Source organism: Lethenteron reissneri, chromosome 43 (assembly GCF_015708825.2).
Source record: "Lethenteron reissneri isolate LAM-NWPU_2019-01 chromosome 43, ASM1570882v1, whole genome shotgun sequence".
NCBI classification, from domain to species: Eukaryota; Metazoa; Chordata; class Hyperoartia; order Petromyzontiformes; family Petromyzontidae; genus Lethenteron; species Lethenteron reissneri.
Genome location: NC_083821.1, coordinates 11781424 through 11795844, shown reverse-complemented (window position 1 = coordinate 11795844; position 14421 = coordinate 11781424). Strand labels below are relative to the sequence as shown.

Genomic DNA, 14421 nt, shown 5'->3' with positions numbered 1-14421 from the left:
GGTGGTGTTTAAATACAGGCCCCGATATGAAGTTTGCGATGTTAAAAAAGTGAACGTTCATTTTCACCAAGTTCTAAAGTTGTTCTCAGTGAGTTTATCACTCTTTCGCTCTTGAGGTGGAAAAAAAAAGGGTTCGTCAGGTTTATAGGCCAGAGTCATACCTCCCTTTAACGAACAACTCATTGCTTTGCAGTTTGATTTGTCATGCACAGGATGCCTCTCATCTCTGTGTGACCCACCAACCCCACTCCCAAACCACTATGTTACGAGCATGCCACCACCGCATCCTGCCATTCACTACGTACGTGCGATCGTGAATTAGTCGCTCGCGGAGAGTCGTGCGTAGCGATGGACGCAAGCGCGCGTAGGAGAGTGGAATGTGCGGGGGGCGATTGTGGGGACCGCGAGGGATGGAGACGCGGGGACGTGGTGACGCGGGAGTTGGTTCAAAACAAACACCGGCGTGGGCCAGGCCATACCGCCTGGCGCAGCCACAGAGAGTGGCACAGCCCCATGCCTTGGCTCCCGGTTTACAAGCTCACGCCGTTTGCGTTTTCAGATATTTTTTGCCGTCGCTTCTGTTGGTCCAAAAAATAACACAACCGTAACTCTTTGTAACCCAGTTTTAAAACCAACGCGTCTCATTTTGCATTTTAAAATTTCCAGAGGCCGGGGTCTAACCGAGTTTTTAAAGAGAAGTTGCCAGCACACCTGCCGGCTCTGCACACTCAGGGGATATTATTCCCAGTTATTTTGTTCTTTCATCTGCACAAGCTTGGGCCAGGCCTGCCAACACACGAGGGGGGGGGGGGGAGCATTACCTGTCAGTTTATTATTTACACTGGAAACAGGAATATGGACAATAATGCACCTTGTGATGAGAGGTGGTTTGTTATATGCACACTCGCGCATAGCATCGTGGTGATGCCCCATTAGTATCGATTGTTAAGCCTTGATGTGCATAATATGCATTGCATTGAGAAGCAAACATTGATGGCTCCCCTGTACTGATGAGTTCTAATAATGACAAAACCGACCTATAGTTGTGTCTTTTTGTCACAGCTGCCTTAACTCTTTGAGTCGGTAATTCTAAAAGACAGCACGGCCACACATTCAGGTACTGGTGGTACGGGTAAGGTTGAGAGTTACTGTGCATGCGATGCTGCACGCCTGTGTGTGTGTTGTTAAATCTACTTGTTTTCTGGTCAGCACTCGTTTTTCTGTTGGGATGGATTGTCTCGTCATTTACGGATTGGAATGAGTGTTGCCCTTTACATGCAAGCAACACAGCACAATCCTGCACCTAAATACACAAAACCCGAACTGCCCAGCCTGTTATGAATTAATAGCTGCCTTGATAATAAACGCACAAAAAATCCACGGGGAGGCTTTCATCCAGCAGTTGATTGATAAAGGGCAAAGACATTTCCTAAGACAACAAAACTAAGAGTCTCATTAAGAGAATCATGTGGAGGATCACTGGCTTTCTGTTATCATCCTTCAAGGCTCTCCGTCGCATAGACTAGAAGAGCCTATGGCTACGAGGATGAGTGAGAATTTCAGACGTTGTTTATTTTTTTAAATATTTCACAGAGCCTGCAGGGTAATATGAAGTCACCCAGCTGAAATCGTCAAACTCGCTGAAAGCAAGAGTTTAATTGGCTGCCCTGAATTTAAGTGCAGGAACTCGGGCGCCTTGCAGTGTCCAGCCATCACATCGTGCAGTGGTGAAAATGCACCGGTGGTGTACGGCGGCACGCTACACTGGCAAGTTCTCACAACAGTTCAAATAATAATGAAAATAATCATTTAAACTTCTATCACGAAACCGCACGGTATCCGCTCACGGTCAATTAGAGAGATAATGACTCGGAGGTTTGAGGAGTCACCAAAGAGGAGTGGGGAGGCAGCCACGTGGTAAGCCGGCACCATATCTCCCCACAAGCTCTGCGGTCCTCTACATATGTACAAAGGTGTTATTGGCCAATTGATGAGTGATTTCACGTGGAAGAAAACCCACGTGAAAAGACGACGGCGAGATTTGGATCTCGCGGCCGGCGGTCCATCAGCCTTGAACTGACTGCTGCTGCGCGACGCTGGAGACTATTCACAGACATTTAACCAGTTCACGAGACAATGCAAGGCATGATTGTTTAATAGAGCGTACTCGTGATAACCTAGGAAGTTCACATCTCGCCACAGTAGCGAAGTGTTCGACCCCCACCCCCATGCCTCTATATTTGGAGTTTGCGTGTTCTCCCTGTGGTCGCGTGGATTTTTCTCCGGGCCTCCGGTTTTTCCCTCCACATTTAGAATAAACGAGCGTTTTAGAGTATTTGGCTGCTATAAATGTCCACGTGATAAGCCACTTCGTTGAGCTATCATTTGTAGCCAGGTCGTTTCTGAAAAAGAGCTATAAAGATCAATGGGGCATACTTGGTAAAATAAAGTTTAGTTTATAATAGTTGCGTGTTTATAAATGTATTTATGCACATGAAGACACCTTGGTTCTTCAAACATCCATCTCTTGCCTGACATGTTGGCTTAATGAAGCATTCTTTTCGTCTGGCTCAGATCACTTTTATGACCTGTTTTCCTTTTTTTTACGTGGTACTAAATGCTTTTCTCAGATGTATGTGCTCAAGTAATTTGTGAATATTTACAACATTATGCCTGACTAAAGTGCAATCCTTCATCAAAAATGAGTAATCCCGGGAAACACATTTCAGAGGGTGCGCGTTGCACAAGACTCAGCGGGTCAACTCTCTACTCCGTCCTCGTCTCAGTGGGTCGCAGATCGAGGTGGTGGGGGGGTGGGTGGGGGTGGGGTCCGTGCCAGAGCGCGTTGCTTCTGTAACACCCGCGACGCTTGCGCTGCTTCAGGTGCTCCCTCTGCGATTATTTTTCTAGTCTCGCCGTTGTGCCGAGCGCACGGCCCACCGGGCCTGCTGGGGATTTTGCGCCGCTGGGCAGGGGTGCGGTGGTGGTCGCCGCCGTGCTGGAGTGGGCCTCGTAAACCCAAGGGGTTTAATTGTTATTTCGCCAAATGCGCTGGCTTGGTTCAAAGCCGACAGTCCCCTAGTGTTCGCCTCGAAGCTCAAATGGAAATTGTAATTTTTTTTCATTCTTTTGAAATGTTTACATTTTTTCGGTACGAAGAAAAAAAATCCTCAAGGCTGAGGATTTTTTTCATTCTTTGAAACGGTACATTTTATTGAAAGTTTGTTTTGCAGTTAAGATTGTGCTGTGTGATGGCTGGCTCTCTTTCTCTCTCCCTCTTGTCGGTCTTTATAGAAGCTGCCACGTTCTGGTTATGTCACAACCCCCACTCTTGTCGAGTGAGCACGAGTCCTCTCTTGCAAATGCACTCGTGTATACAAAACATATATAGTGGGCTTGCAAAAGGTTAAGAGTCATCCTTCGTTTCACTGTAACTGTTATACGTAACGTAAAAGTGCTGCCCTGCGATATCTTACCCACGCCACTGCTTGGCGGAAGCGTCTCCGCGAGAGGGAAGCTCGAGAAAGCCCCTGTCGGGGTGTTTATCCCACTCTTCCATTCTAGCCAGGTGTTGTGGATAGAGGTGGCAGTACCCACACTTTACCCCACCACACGACCTGCCGAATCACTGCCTGTGGTAAACCCGTTTATGCTGCTGGTGGGGGGCGATTTAGGAAACTTTCAGCGTTGTTTCAAGTGACGCGCGAAGAAAATCGATCCTGTGACCTGGATAATCGTCACAGCAGCATTACATAAACACGAGAAATATTTGTGAAAAGTTATGAAGTTGTCGCAGAGTAAGGAAAGTCGGGTGTTTCTCATTTACATTCATGGCCCTGAGCCTGTGACGAGGGCCAGTCTCTCCCCATTGGACACTGTGGACTTTCCATAGACGTGGCACTAATTGTATTGTCATGATAGAGATGATGGGCTAGGTGCTTTTAACTTCCAGGTTGACTTCACCGCGTGACTCTCCCAACTGCCGAGTCCTCATCGGGACAAGCAGGGGTATAGATGATCGTGTTATCTTCAAAAAACAATGATGGACAAATGAAACGAGCGATGTAATAGCCATCATAAAGTTTAGAAGTGTAGATGAACATCAGTTGCAGCTTAAATCACTCTGCATGTGGTCGATGTGTTTGCACATGTGTTTGCACATCGACCACACCGCGTTGGCGATCTGTTTATGGGTTTTTCTGAACTTATTTGCGAGGCACAAACGCGTGACGGAAGTAAAGCAATGATGGCAGCCCGTGGAGCCCCATTCACACGTTGCCAGAAAAGTTGGCCAAATTGCCGCTGGTTTCGGGGGGAGGAGGGGGGGGGTTGTGATTCTGCCAAAAATGTGTCGAGGGGGGGAAGTTTCCACCAACGCTTGAATCGGCCCAGTCGTGGGCGTGAGGGCACCCACCCGCTGGGCAATGAGGTTTCTACAGGAGACAGCTCAGCAAGTAGGTTTGCGATCTCTCTCTGCACTGTGCTGGAAATCTGCGCACGGTTTCACGTGTTCTGGACACTTGAAGACGCAGGCGCGTGACACATGCACAGCCTCACTCCGCAGCCTGACCCCCTGTTCTGTATGTTTCCAACCGAAATTATTATTTTGCGATGTGTATCTCGCGTGGAAGACTTTTCTTTTTGCCGTGGTATCCATTCCTGGGCAGGGCTTATTTTTCCTGTCAATTAGCATCGCAGATGTGACGCGCCGCCGCCCAGCGTGAGTACGCCTGCACCATTTGTCTCGCTCGCCGTACCGAGCGCAGCGCGGGCGGCCGTGGCGTAAGATAACAGCCTCCCTTCATGCCCTCCCTCCGTCCCCTATTTCCTAGGGACCCCAAGGGCTACAAGGTCCGACGGGCAGGGATGGGCCTGCAGGACAGAGGGTGAGGTGAACGCACGCGCGCACGCACGCACACTGACACGTTCGCATGTCCGGTCGGTACGTAACACCATTAATGCCTCAATGCGCACCTAACACGTGACACCAGGGACGGAACATAAGGCACGTGGGCCGGAGACAACGTAAGACTACCACAAGCGATAATTATCTGTAACTGCAGGCATCTTGACAGCACTAATCGGGTACTGGAGGGGAATATGTTTTACCTTTCAATGCTGTGTTTATAATTTTTGCACATCCAGTCATCTGTTGTCTTTCGAGTAGTCCTGAGCACACAGTCAATGCAAACGGTCCCTGACGTTATGAGCGTTGAGTGTCAACTAATATAGAACCTAATATAGAACCCGCTCAAGGAAAACGAAGGTCTTCTTCGGCCCTGGGTAAGGAAAAGGTTACCCCTTGCGCAATGACACCAGCAGAATTGGTGGATCACTGTCGGATGACAGCGAAATGCGATGTGACCTCTGTGACGTCACTGTGGTGAGGGAACGAATGCACGTCTGGCATCAAACCTGGACGAGACAAAAGCAACACCAAACCACGGCTGTGTCAGTCTGATGCCATGCAAACATCATAATCATGACACTAAACGAATACAAGAGGCTTTACTTTGTGTGAAGTGGGTTTATTTCACACCCCTCACACCAACATTAATAACTTAGATTGACTGGACCAATAGAATTACTACAGGAAAACCACACACCACAAGTTGCAAGCTCGCCAGCCACTGGACTTTGTGCGATTGTGTCCTTACGCGCGTGCGCGTGTGTGCATGTGCGCTGCAGGGTCTGCCTGGAAAAACCGGGGAGCAAGGACCCAGAGGACCTCCAGGGCCCATGGTAAGCCGCCTTCCTCCATGACCCGCGGCCTGTGCAGTGTGTGCAGCTGCATTAAAGTGTAACAGGTGTGGTTATGTTTGTGATAAAATCGTGCGTATAAACGCGCCACCTAGCGACGAGTGCGCGGGTAATCGCATGGCTGCAGAGAATACTGTGTGGAGTTGGCGCCACGGGGGCGTGCAAAGTGCTGGGTCGCGATTGGCTTTTCCGATTGGCGGTAATTGAGGCCCGTACGCAATGTAAGCAGACGCGTGGCTCACGGCCTCAGAGCCGCGTGGGGCACGGGAGACGGAGCGGGGAAGGAGGCAAGCCGCATCTGCGGACCGAGTCGTGGCCTCGTGTGATCACGTTACCGGTCTTGTTGGGGTCGAGAATAAACGGGCACCATTGTGGTCCATCACCATCTCCTGGATATTATGTGCGTGGTGGCGGACGTGTGAAAGAGGCGTGCTGCAGCCTCGGAGGGAGAGGCATAGAGCTACAGCAAGGATACATTGTGGAGTACAGTGATCCCTCGTTTATCGCGGTTAATGGGGACCGGAACCCCTCGCGATAGGTGAAAATCCGCGAAGTAGGATTGGCCCCCTAGGAATTTCCGTATATGTGTGTGTGGGTACCAGAATGTTTAAAATATGTATATTTATACTTTATATATATATATTTTACTTAAATCTATTTAATTATAAAACCTTAATATTATACATTCACTCTCTCTCTCTCTCATGCGATACGTATTATGGTGTTCTACACTCACCAATGACAGTAGTATCTTGAGACTTGACTCCAGTAATGACGACGACGACGATGACAATGACAATGACGACGATGACAGACCTGTGCAGTTCGATGAATGTGATGATGGATGATGATGATGGTGTTACTGCACAGGTATAATGAGACCTTTAAATCAATTCGAAAAATTCGCGATGCATTGAGGCCGCGAAACTTGAACCGCGAAGTGGCGAGGGATTAGTGTACTGCCAAACTTTGATAACGCTATGTAACACAATTTTTGTTCCTGGGTAGTAAGTGTTATTTCTGAATTGCGTATGCCTAAAAAGTATAGAAAATGGCTATTATTCCCCACAAACTTTGCTTTTGTGACTAGGACAGTGATATTTTGATATTTACCTATTTTCAATAAGAAAACGGTCAAAATTATATCTTAGTGTTCACATAAAGACAGAAAAAACATATGAATCAAAATTAACATGGATTTATACTAAAGTAATATAAAAATTACTACAAAAGATTTAGAAGTCAGTTTTTCGAGATTTACGATTATACTGTAATTCACTTTCACGAATCAGCCTCCAAATGTAGTCTCCCATCATGTTCTCGTTATACTGTCCTCGGTAGCGGCGTTCAAAGTCCAGTATATCCTGGTGGAAGCGCTCGCCTTGCTCCTCCGAGTACACTCCCATGTTCTCCTTGAATTTAGCAAGATGGGCCTTATGAAACAATTTGTCAGAGCTGTAGATAAGGAGTCGGCAGCCTTCAAGTACCTTCAAGACTTCTTCCCTAAGCTGTCTGAGCAAAGGTCAAAGCCTGTGTCTTCGTCGGACCACAGATAAAGAAGATCCTGGAGTGCAATGAATTCCCCAAGAAGCTCACTAGTAAGGAGGAAGCGGCTCGGAACAGCTTTGTCGCAGTGGTTTGTGGCTTCCTGGGCAATCACAAGGTCAAAAACTATGTGGAGCTGGTTGAGACAGGTGAAGAACTACGGCACAATGGGCTGTAGGATGTCCCTCAAAGTCCATATCCTTGATGCTCATCTTGATAAATTCAAGGAGAACATGGGAGTGTACTCGGAGGAGCAAGGTGAGCGCTTCCACCAGGATATACTGGACTTTGAACGCCGCTACCAAGGACAGTATAACGAACATGATGGGAGACTACATTTGGGGGCTGCTTCATGAAAGTGAATTACAGTATAATCATAAATCTCGAAAAACTACTGACTTCTAAATATTTAGTAGTAATTTTGGTATTACTTTAGTATAAATACATGTTAGTTTTGATTCATATGTTGTTGTTTTTTCTGACTTTATGTGAACGAAAAGACACAAATTTGCCCATTTTCTCATTGAAAATAGGTAAATTTCAAAATATCAATGTCCTGGTCACAAAAGCAAAGTTTGTGAGGAATAATAGCCATTTTCTATCCTTTTTAGGCATAAGCAATTAATAAATAACACTTACTACCCAGGAACAAAAATTGTGTTACATAGTGTTATGTATCTGAGAAAATCCTTGAGACCCGTTAACATCAGGGAATGCTGCCGCAGTGCAATGGTCGCCGGTTGGATCTCCTGGTGCGGCGGTTGAAACAATGGGGCAAGTTTATTGAATCTCCCCTCCCCTCCCCACCGCCTCTGTCCACCCAGTAGTGTCAATGGCTTCACCACAGTCCATCGGCAGGCTGCGTGTGGTGGGGTAAAGTGTGGGTACTCCCTACTTCTTCTAAGATGTCTAGCCAGTGTGGAAGAGTAGGCCAAAAAAAATCCTCTGGAGGGGCTCTCGAGTGCTCCCTCTATTGGAGGCCTCTTCTGCAAGCAGTGGCACGAGAGAGCAATATCAGGGTTGCACCTTTACCCATTAGTGCTCTGCAAAAGGTTTACTGGAGTAATTTCCGGCCTGTTCATATGCCATTGAATTGTTTAATTATATATCGTGTCACTGACACCATTGTGAGTGTTATCGATTGTAAATCTGCAATGCTTAGACGTTTTGTGTGATTATGCCGAGTGAACTGCAGCTGCAGAATGTTTAAGTCATCTTTGTTCAAACGGGAAATACAGCGAAGAACAAAAAACAATATTGATGAATAAAATGCAAAGTGCATCTACAAAGTTACAAGAAACAAATATGATGATAATCATCGCTTCGGAAAATTCGATATCACACCGTGTTGAGGGCAACCGTAATCAGCGTTACAGCGTTTTTGTTTGAGGTGGGCGCTTGCGAGACGAACGCTGTGCGGGTGTTCATGCTGCGCGTGGAGCTGTGCGCCCGGTGTGCTTCCTGACCCGTCACTCCGTTGTGTGAGAACAGGGGCAGCCCGGGTCACCGGGGCCACAGGGTGACGTGGGGGCCCCAGGCACGCGTGGCAACCGGGGGCTGCAGGTAAGAGAGCGGCGGTACCGACGTGGTCGCCACGCGTGCTCCTCCGGTTATCATCGCCTGGGTCTCATTTCTCGCTGAACATTTGATTGGCCGATGGGAAACTGAAGTTGTCCTATAATCAGGACTGTCGAGGGGAGATGAGGCCTACATTCATTGGTGTCCCGAGTATTTAAATATTTCCACGGTTTTAATTTCAGGTCTTAATTTGAGCCAGACAGCTCTGATCTCATGACGTGACACTCATAGCGGACAAAATTTGCGAGAAGTTAACAAAAAAAGTTTGTAATGGTGCCTGTCAGACAGTCAGCAGACATTAACTCGGAATGTCAAGCAAGGCCCCCCCCCTCTGTCCACCATTTCTCTGTGTGAGCTGCCTGACTGCCTCTTGTCTGCGTTGTTTTTCCGCCTCCTTTTGTTGCTGGAGGCAGACGCGCGCATCACGATGCAGGCAAACCCACTCACACGCACATGAATACGCGCACGCGTGCATCTGTGTACACATACAGGCATTCACTTACACAGTGACACGCCGCACGTGTACATTTACAGAAATGAATACGTGAAGACGAGAGTCCGGTTCATCACTTTGCAATAAAGTAACATTTTAGTCCTTTCATGGCCAGTTTTTATCCACCACCTCCGCTAAGCATTGTCCAGTGCCAGCGGATCACAGTTTACTGTGCCTAGCTCTGCACGTGGGCACAGTTACACACGAGGGAGGGGCTCCCAATATTCGGATCAGTCTGAAAAATCTAAAAGATCAGTTCTCGTTGCAAAATTTCAGAAGATCTGGAAGAATAAATTGCTTCAGATCGATCCAAACGTGTGACGTAACTTCCATGCCCTTGCTTGCGTCCCATCCAGTGGAGTAATGCCGTAGTGACATTTTTGACGACCTGCGACGTCACTTTTGTTGAAATCATGAATGTGTTAAAATACTTCCATTCAAAATGTTGTTCTACTGATGCAACTTTATGTTATTATTTGTTTAAAATCTAAATTATTAAAATCTTTTAAATTATTACATTTAGCGCATTACCGAAAACATGGCCTATAATATGAAATTGTACTTTTAAAAAAATCTCATGTCTGATCTGAAACTGATCCCTAGTACACGTAAGTAAAGTCAAATCTAAAGTTAATTTTGTGTAACCAGCTGTGAGAGCTCGAGGGACCAGGATAGGAGTCTCTCATTTGCAAGATCAACCTGGGTCACCACAATGGCAAAAGCAAAACAAACTAAACTAAAGTAGAGCAACCGACCAAAGAGAAGTGAGAGCAAAAACAACTTCGTCATCACAAGGACAATTTAAAACATTGCGCAAACATAAATCAGTGTTGAGTAATAAATTTCCTGCAGCTTAAGTTGGCTCGCACAAACAGACTGTTCGGTCAAGTGCCGTTAGCGAGGACCTACAGCACACGAGAGACAGGGTGGCCAGCACCACGCCTGGCGCGCCAAAGTCTCCCCCGTGGCGATGTTTAGACATCACACCAGGCACTCATTTGAGGCTGAGTCGACCTAGGGGAGGTACAGGACTGGTTCAGATAATCATCACTGGCGTTGGCCGTGAGCGGGAATCAAACTCAGGTGGCTCAGCGTGCTAATCGCTACACCACCGCTCCCGACTCCCTGTATACACATACACATGTACACATGCCCTGTACGCATGTACACATGGACAACACACGTGTACCGTGTACTGCAATGACTGCGAATGATCTGCCGTGCTGATGCAGGGTTTGCTGGGCTCGAGAGGTGAGAAAGGAGACAAGGTGAGTTCATATCATTTGCCACACGAGACCAAAGGGCTTTGTCCTCTGATCCCTTTGTGAAGGAAACCAGTTGTGATGGTTACACATTTATAAAAAAAAAATAAACCGCAACGACGAATTTAAAAATGCAGTCTGTCGAACAGCAGTTTGTGAAGGTTTAGATCTTATCGAAATAATTGCTCAGCTCGATTCATTTCCCAAGCCTCCCTCGCCCGAGGGTCGGTGTCTCGTTGGGTCCACACCTCGTGAAGGCTGCTGCTGCCATTGCAATTCCTCACACCTCTCCTACGTCCATTTTAATTACGAACTCGTAACCGGTCAGCGGATTCGTCTGCTTTCTGTCGGTGTTAATGGCACACTTTTTTTTAAGTAACAGTTGGTTCCCCTGAAGAACACCACGTGATGGAAAAATCGCGTTAGGGTAAAGCACAGTCTGCGATAACACGTGAGATACGTATGGAGGCCGAACAAAGACTCAGGCACGTGGGTAGCATCTAGAAGCATCCAGCAGCATCCCGCCTTGTGTGATGCTACGCCGAGGCAGCCGTACGATCGCTTATTCCTACTCGTGTGACGTAGTTCTGTTCACTCAATTTGCGGTATATCAAATTTGCATCCGCTTTATAAAATGTGTTTCCTGATACATTCATCGTGTTATATTGTGCTTGTGCACCACTGCCAATTCGCGTTGTGAAAACCCATGTTCGAGGAGGACAGACTGCATTGAGTTATCAGAAATCAGATTTTATATTTGGGTTCAGTACCCTTCAACACCTCCAGATATAAACCCGGCATTCATAAACAAAATGATTGACGTTTGTAGCTTCCCCCATATTTGATGGCAATGCCAATTGGATTCGTTTTCGAATTTGAATAATGCCCGAGTTGAAGAGAGCACTGATCTAAACCTCTCAAAACAAACCTATGTAGGCCTAGGCTTGAGAAAGTTGACTGTTATTTTGCCGCCCACCCCCAATTTTGAGTGAGCCCAAAGCAACAATCAACAATACAATCAAATACTCTTCTACTTCTGTACCAAATGTCAGCTCTCTGGTCCTTCTATAACAGCATTAAGATGTGTATCAGCCACTCATAACCGACAATCATAGCTCTTCAAAACACGGGGCATGTTTTTTTGTATAATCATGTTGCATGTGCTGTGCTCTGTCCACCGGGTTTTTATTTGTTTAGTTGCCACTGTGTTTGGTTTAATGCTGAAGTTCTCGTACCACGTGCTGTGCCATGCTGTTTGTGTGCTGTGGAAACAGGGGGATCCGATGTCCCAGAACATGATTCGGTCCGTGGCCAGACAGGTGTGCGAACAGCTGATCAGCTGTAAGTGCCTCCAGCAATTCCTCTACTCGACTGCACCACGTGCACACATCCGATCTAACGGGACAGCGATGTCAGCAACGAACCAACGCTTCCACCTCTCTACTCCCCAACCAAATTTAGATCCATCATCTCTGGCACTAATTTTCCCCACATTGTCACGTCTCATCAGTTGCGGTGACCCATGGTGGACATCTCCATGTGTTCTCACGTTAAGCCTGTTCCACAAGTTGCCGATGTACAGGACGACAGAGCAACTGTGCCCGAGAGCGTCGCTCTGCCATGGCTCGGTGTGGAGGAGTGCTGTGCGATAGTGACGCACCTCGGCGTGCCCTCAGTGATGGCCGTGACATAAAATCCAGCCCAGCTCCGCACTCCTCGGCCATCCGTTCAGTGCGTGACACTTAACCGGGAATTGGCCAAGCGTCTCAAAACAGCTCCCCTCCTGAAAAAGAGACTTGAGGTTTGGTGACATTTTTCTGGTAAAGAGTCTCATGCAATTTTAGATTTTAACCTTAGGTCCTCCCGCTTGAAAAACGAATTACATTGGCTTTTGTGTGCGACGTGTTGATGTGCAGTGTCACACGTGATGGTTTGATGGGTTCGGCCGTGCCACCAGTTACTGCACAGAAGTCGCTGTGAGTCTTTGCGTTTAATCCAGAGGAGGCGCTCTGTGGGCACAAAACCAGAAGTAGGCAGATGCAAGCGCGTGCTCAACATGCTTTTAGAGAATGTGTCTGCTATACATTCCCACTAGACAAGCCACTTGGATGAGCTGTCATTCGTGGCCAGGTCGCTTCTGAAAAAGAGCTGAATAGGCTTAGTGGCCTTACATGATAAAAAAAAAGTTTAGTTTTAGTTTATCTAAAGAGCTGCAGGGGGCACGTTGTGCAGCCTCTGTTAGCGAGCTCCTCCTTCATTATGGCCAATCAGGCAGAGCGTCGGGGATTTGTCCTTTTCACGGTGTGTTCCCCGGATTGTGCGATTGACGTCAGGTCACGATACAAAGCATCCAGAGTGGTGTAATAACCCACGATGGTGAAAACCAACGTTCTTTTGATTCCCAGCACAGTAGGTCAGCACCAAACTTGTGATGCTTTTTGTACAGTCCTTGGTGACTGGGTTGACACCGTCAACTCACTGCACCTGAGACCTGAGTTCTGTCACGAGCAGTTGCCTGGATGGAACCCAGGCTTTCGGCGGTGTCGGCTCAGCGCTCTGACCTCTGAGCCACCCCGTGGCCACCCGCTTGCGGTTTTAATTTTAAATTGTTCCAGTTCTTAGATGGTGATAGTGTAACTCGCACACTTCCATGTGAGCACGCTCTGCTGTGCGCACGCTCGAGTGCACACCTGAAGCCGTGCGGTTTGTGTGGAATCGAGTTTGTGGACATTTGCGTAACGTACGCACAGATATAAAGGTCGGAGATCCCATGATATTGTGCATAAGAACAGGGGACTGTGCGCTGATGGTTAGGCCAATTTGGGGAATTGCTCATAATTACGCGATTACCTGATTGTTCCATCCTGGATACCAGTAAGTAGTAGGAGCCCTTGTGCTGAACTCAGGGAACCCCTCTTGCAACACAACTGCCACTAGTTTATATTCAGCAAGTCCAGCCAACAAAGACTGTCCTATGTGATAGTCTGGTTCCAGCCATGGGAATGTGGAATTTTCAACAATTTTTACGAACTATTAACTGTTTTTATTTTACCAGGTGAGGCCCACTGAGCTATATAGCTCTTTTTCAGAAGCGACCCGGCCACAAATGATAACTCAACGATGTGACTTACCACATGGAAATGTATAGCATCAAAATACTCTAAAACACACGTTGATTCTAAATTTGGAGGGGAAAACAGGAGGATCTGGAGAAAAATACACGAAACCACGGGGAGAACACGCAAACTCCAAATATGCAAGTGTCAGGGGTCGGGATAAAACCCACGACCTCCTGTATACCAGGCGAGGTAGTTGACATCTCACCACCATGGCGTCTCAATGAGTCGGGGCTGCCAATGGAGATGAGTGTCACACCTCTGCTTTGCTACCAGTGACCCAAGATCAATTCCTGACTTTCCAGCTATTCAGACCACCGCTGGCAATTGGTATCTCAATGTACGCTCGACTCTCCTTAGTGCAGACTCATGATAAAATTAGTGACATGGTGCAGCATGTTAATATCAGAACTGGTGAAAGCAAAGACAGCCAGATGTGGTGCTGGCCACACCTCACCCTCTCGTACTGAGCTGGCCCAAATAGGCATTCGCTAACAGCACTTTTTTTCGACAGTTTACAAGCTTAAACAGGCAGAACTCTGTCCTAATTGTCATTGTGTGTGTGGTTGTTGGGGAGCGGTAATGCAACGGTTAACGCGCTGCGCAACGAATCCGGCGACCCGAGTTCCATTCCCATTCACGGCCAACACCAGTCACAATTGTAGGT

The 14421-nt window shown here is 47.3% G+C and overlaps 1 protein-coding gene across 3 annotated transcripts in view; it reads left to right on the top strand.

Moving 5' to 3' along the window:
• LOC133353284 (collagen alpha-1(XIV) chain-like) overlaps window positions 1–14421 on the top strand; it is a 283983-nt gene that overhangs the window by 245909 nt on the left and 23653 nt on the right. For all 3 annotated transcript variants that reach the window (XM_061569396.1, XM_061569397.1, XM_061569398.1), the window contains 5 exons: window positions 4833–4886; window positions 5689–5742; window positions 8797–8868; window positions 10609–10644; window positions 11913–11979. In XM_061569396.1, coding sequence (XP_061425380.1) covers window positions 4833–4886; window positions 5689–5742; window positions 8797–8868; window positions 10609–10644; window positions 11913–11979 — 283 coding nt within the window. The remainder of the gene's footprint in view (window positions 1–4832; window positions 4887–5688; window positions 5743–8796; window positions 8869–10608; window positions 10645–11912; window positions 11980–14421) is intronic.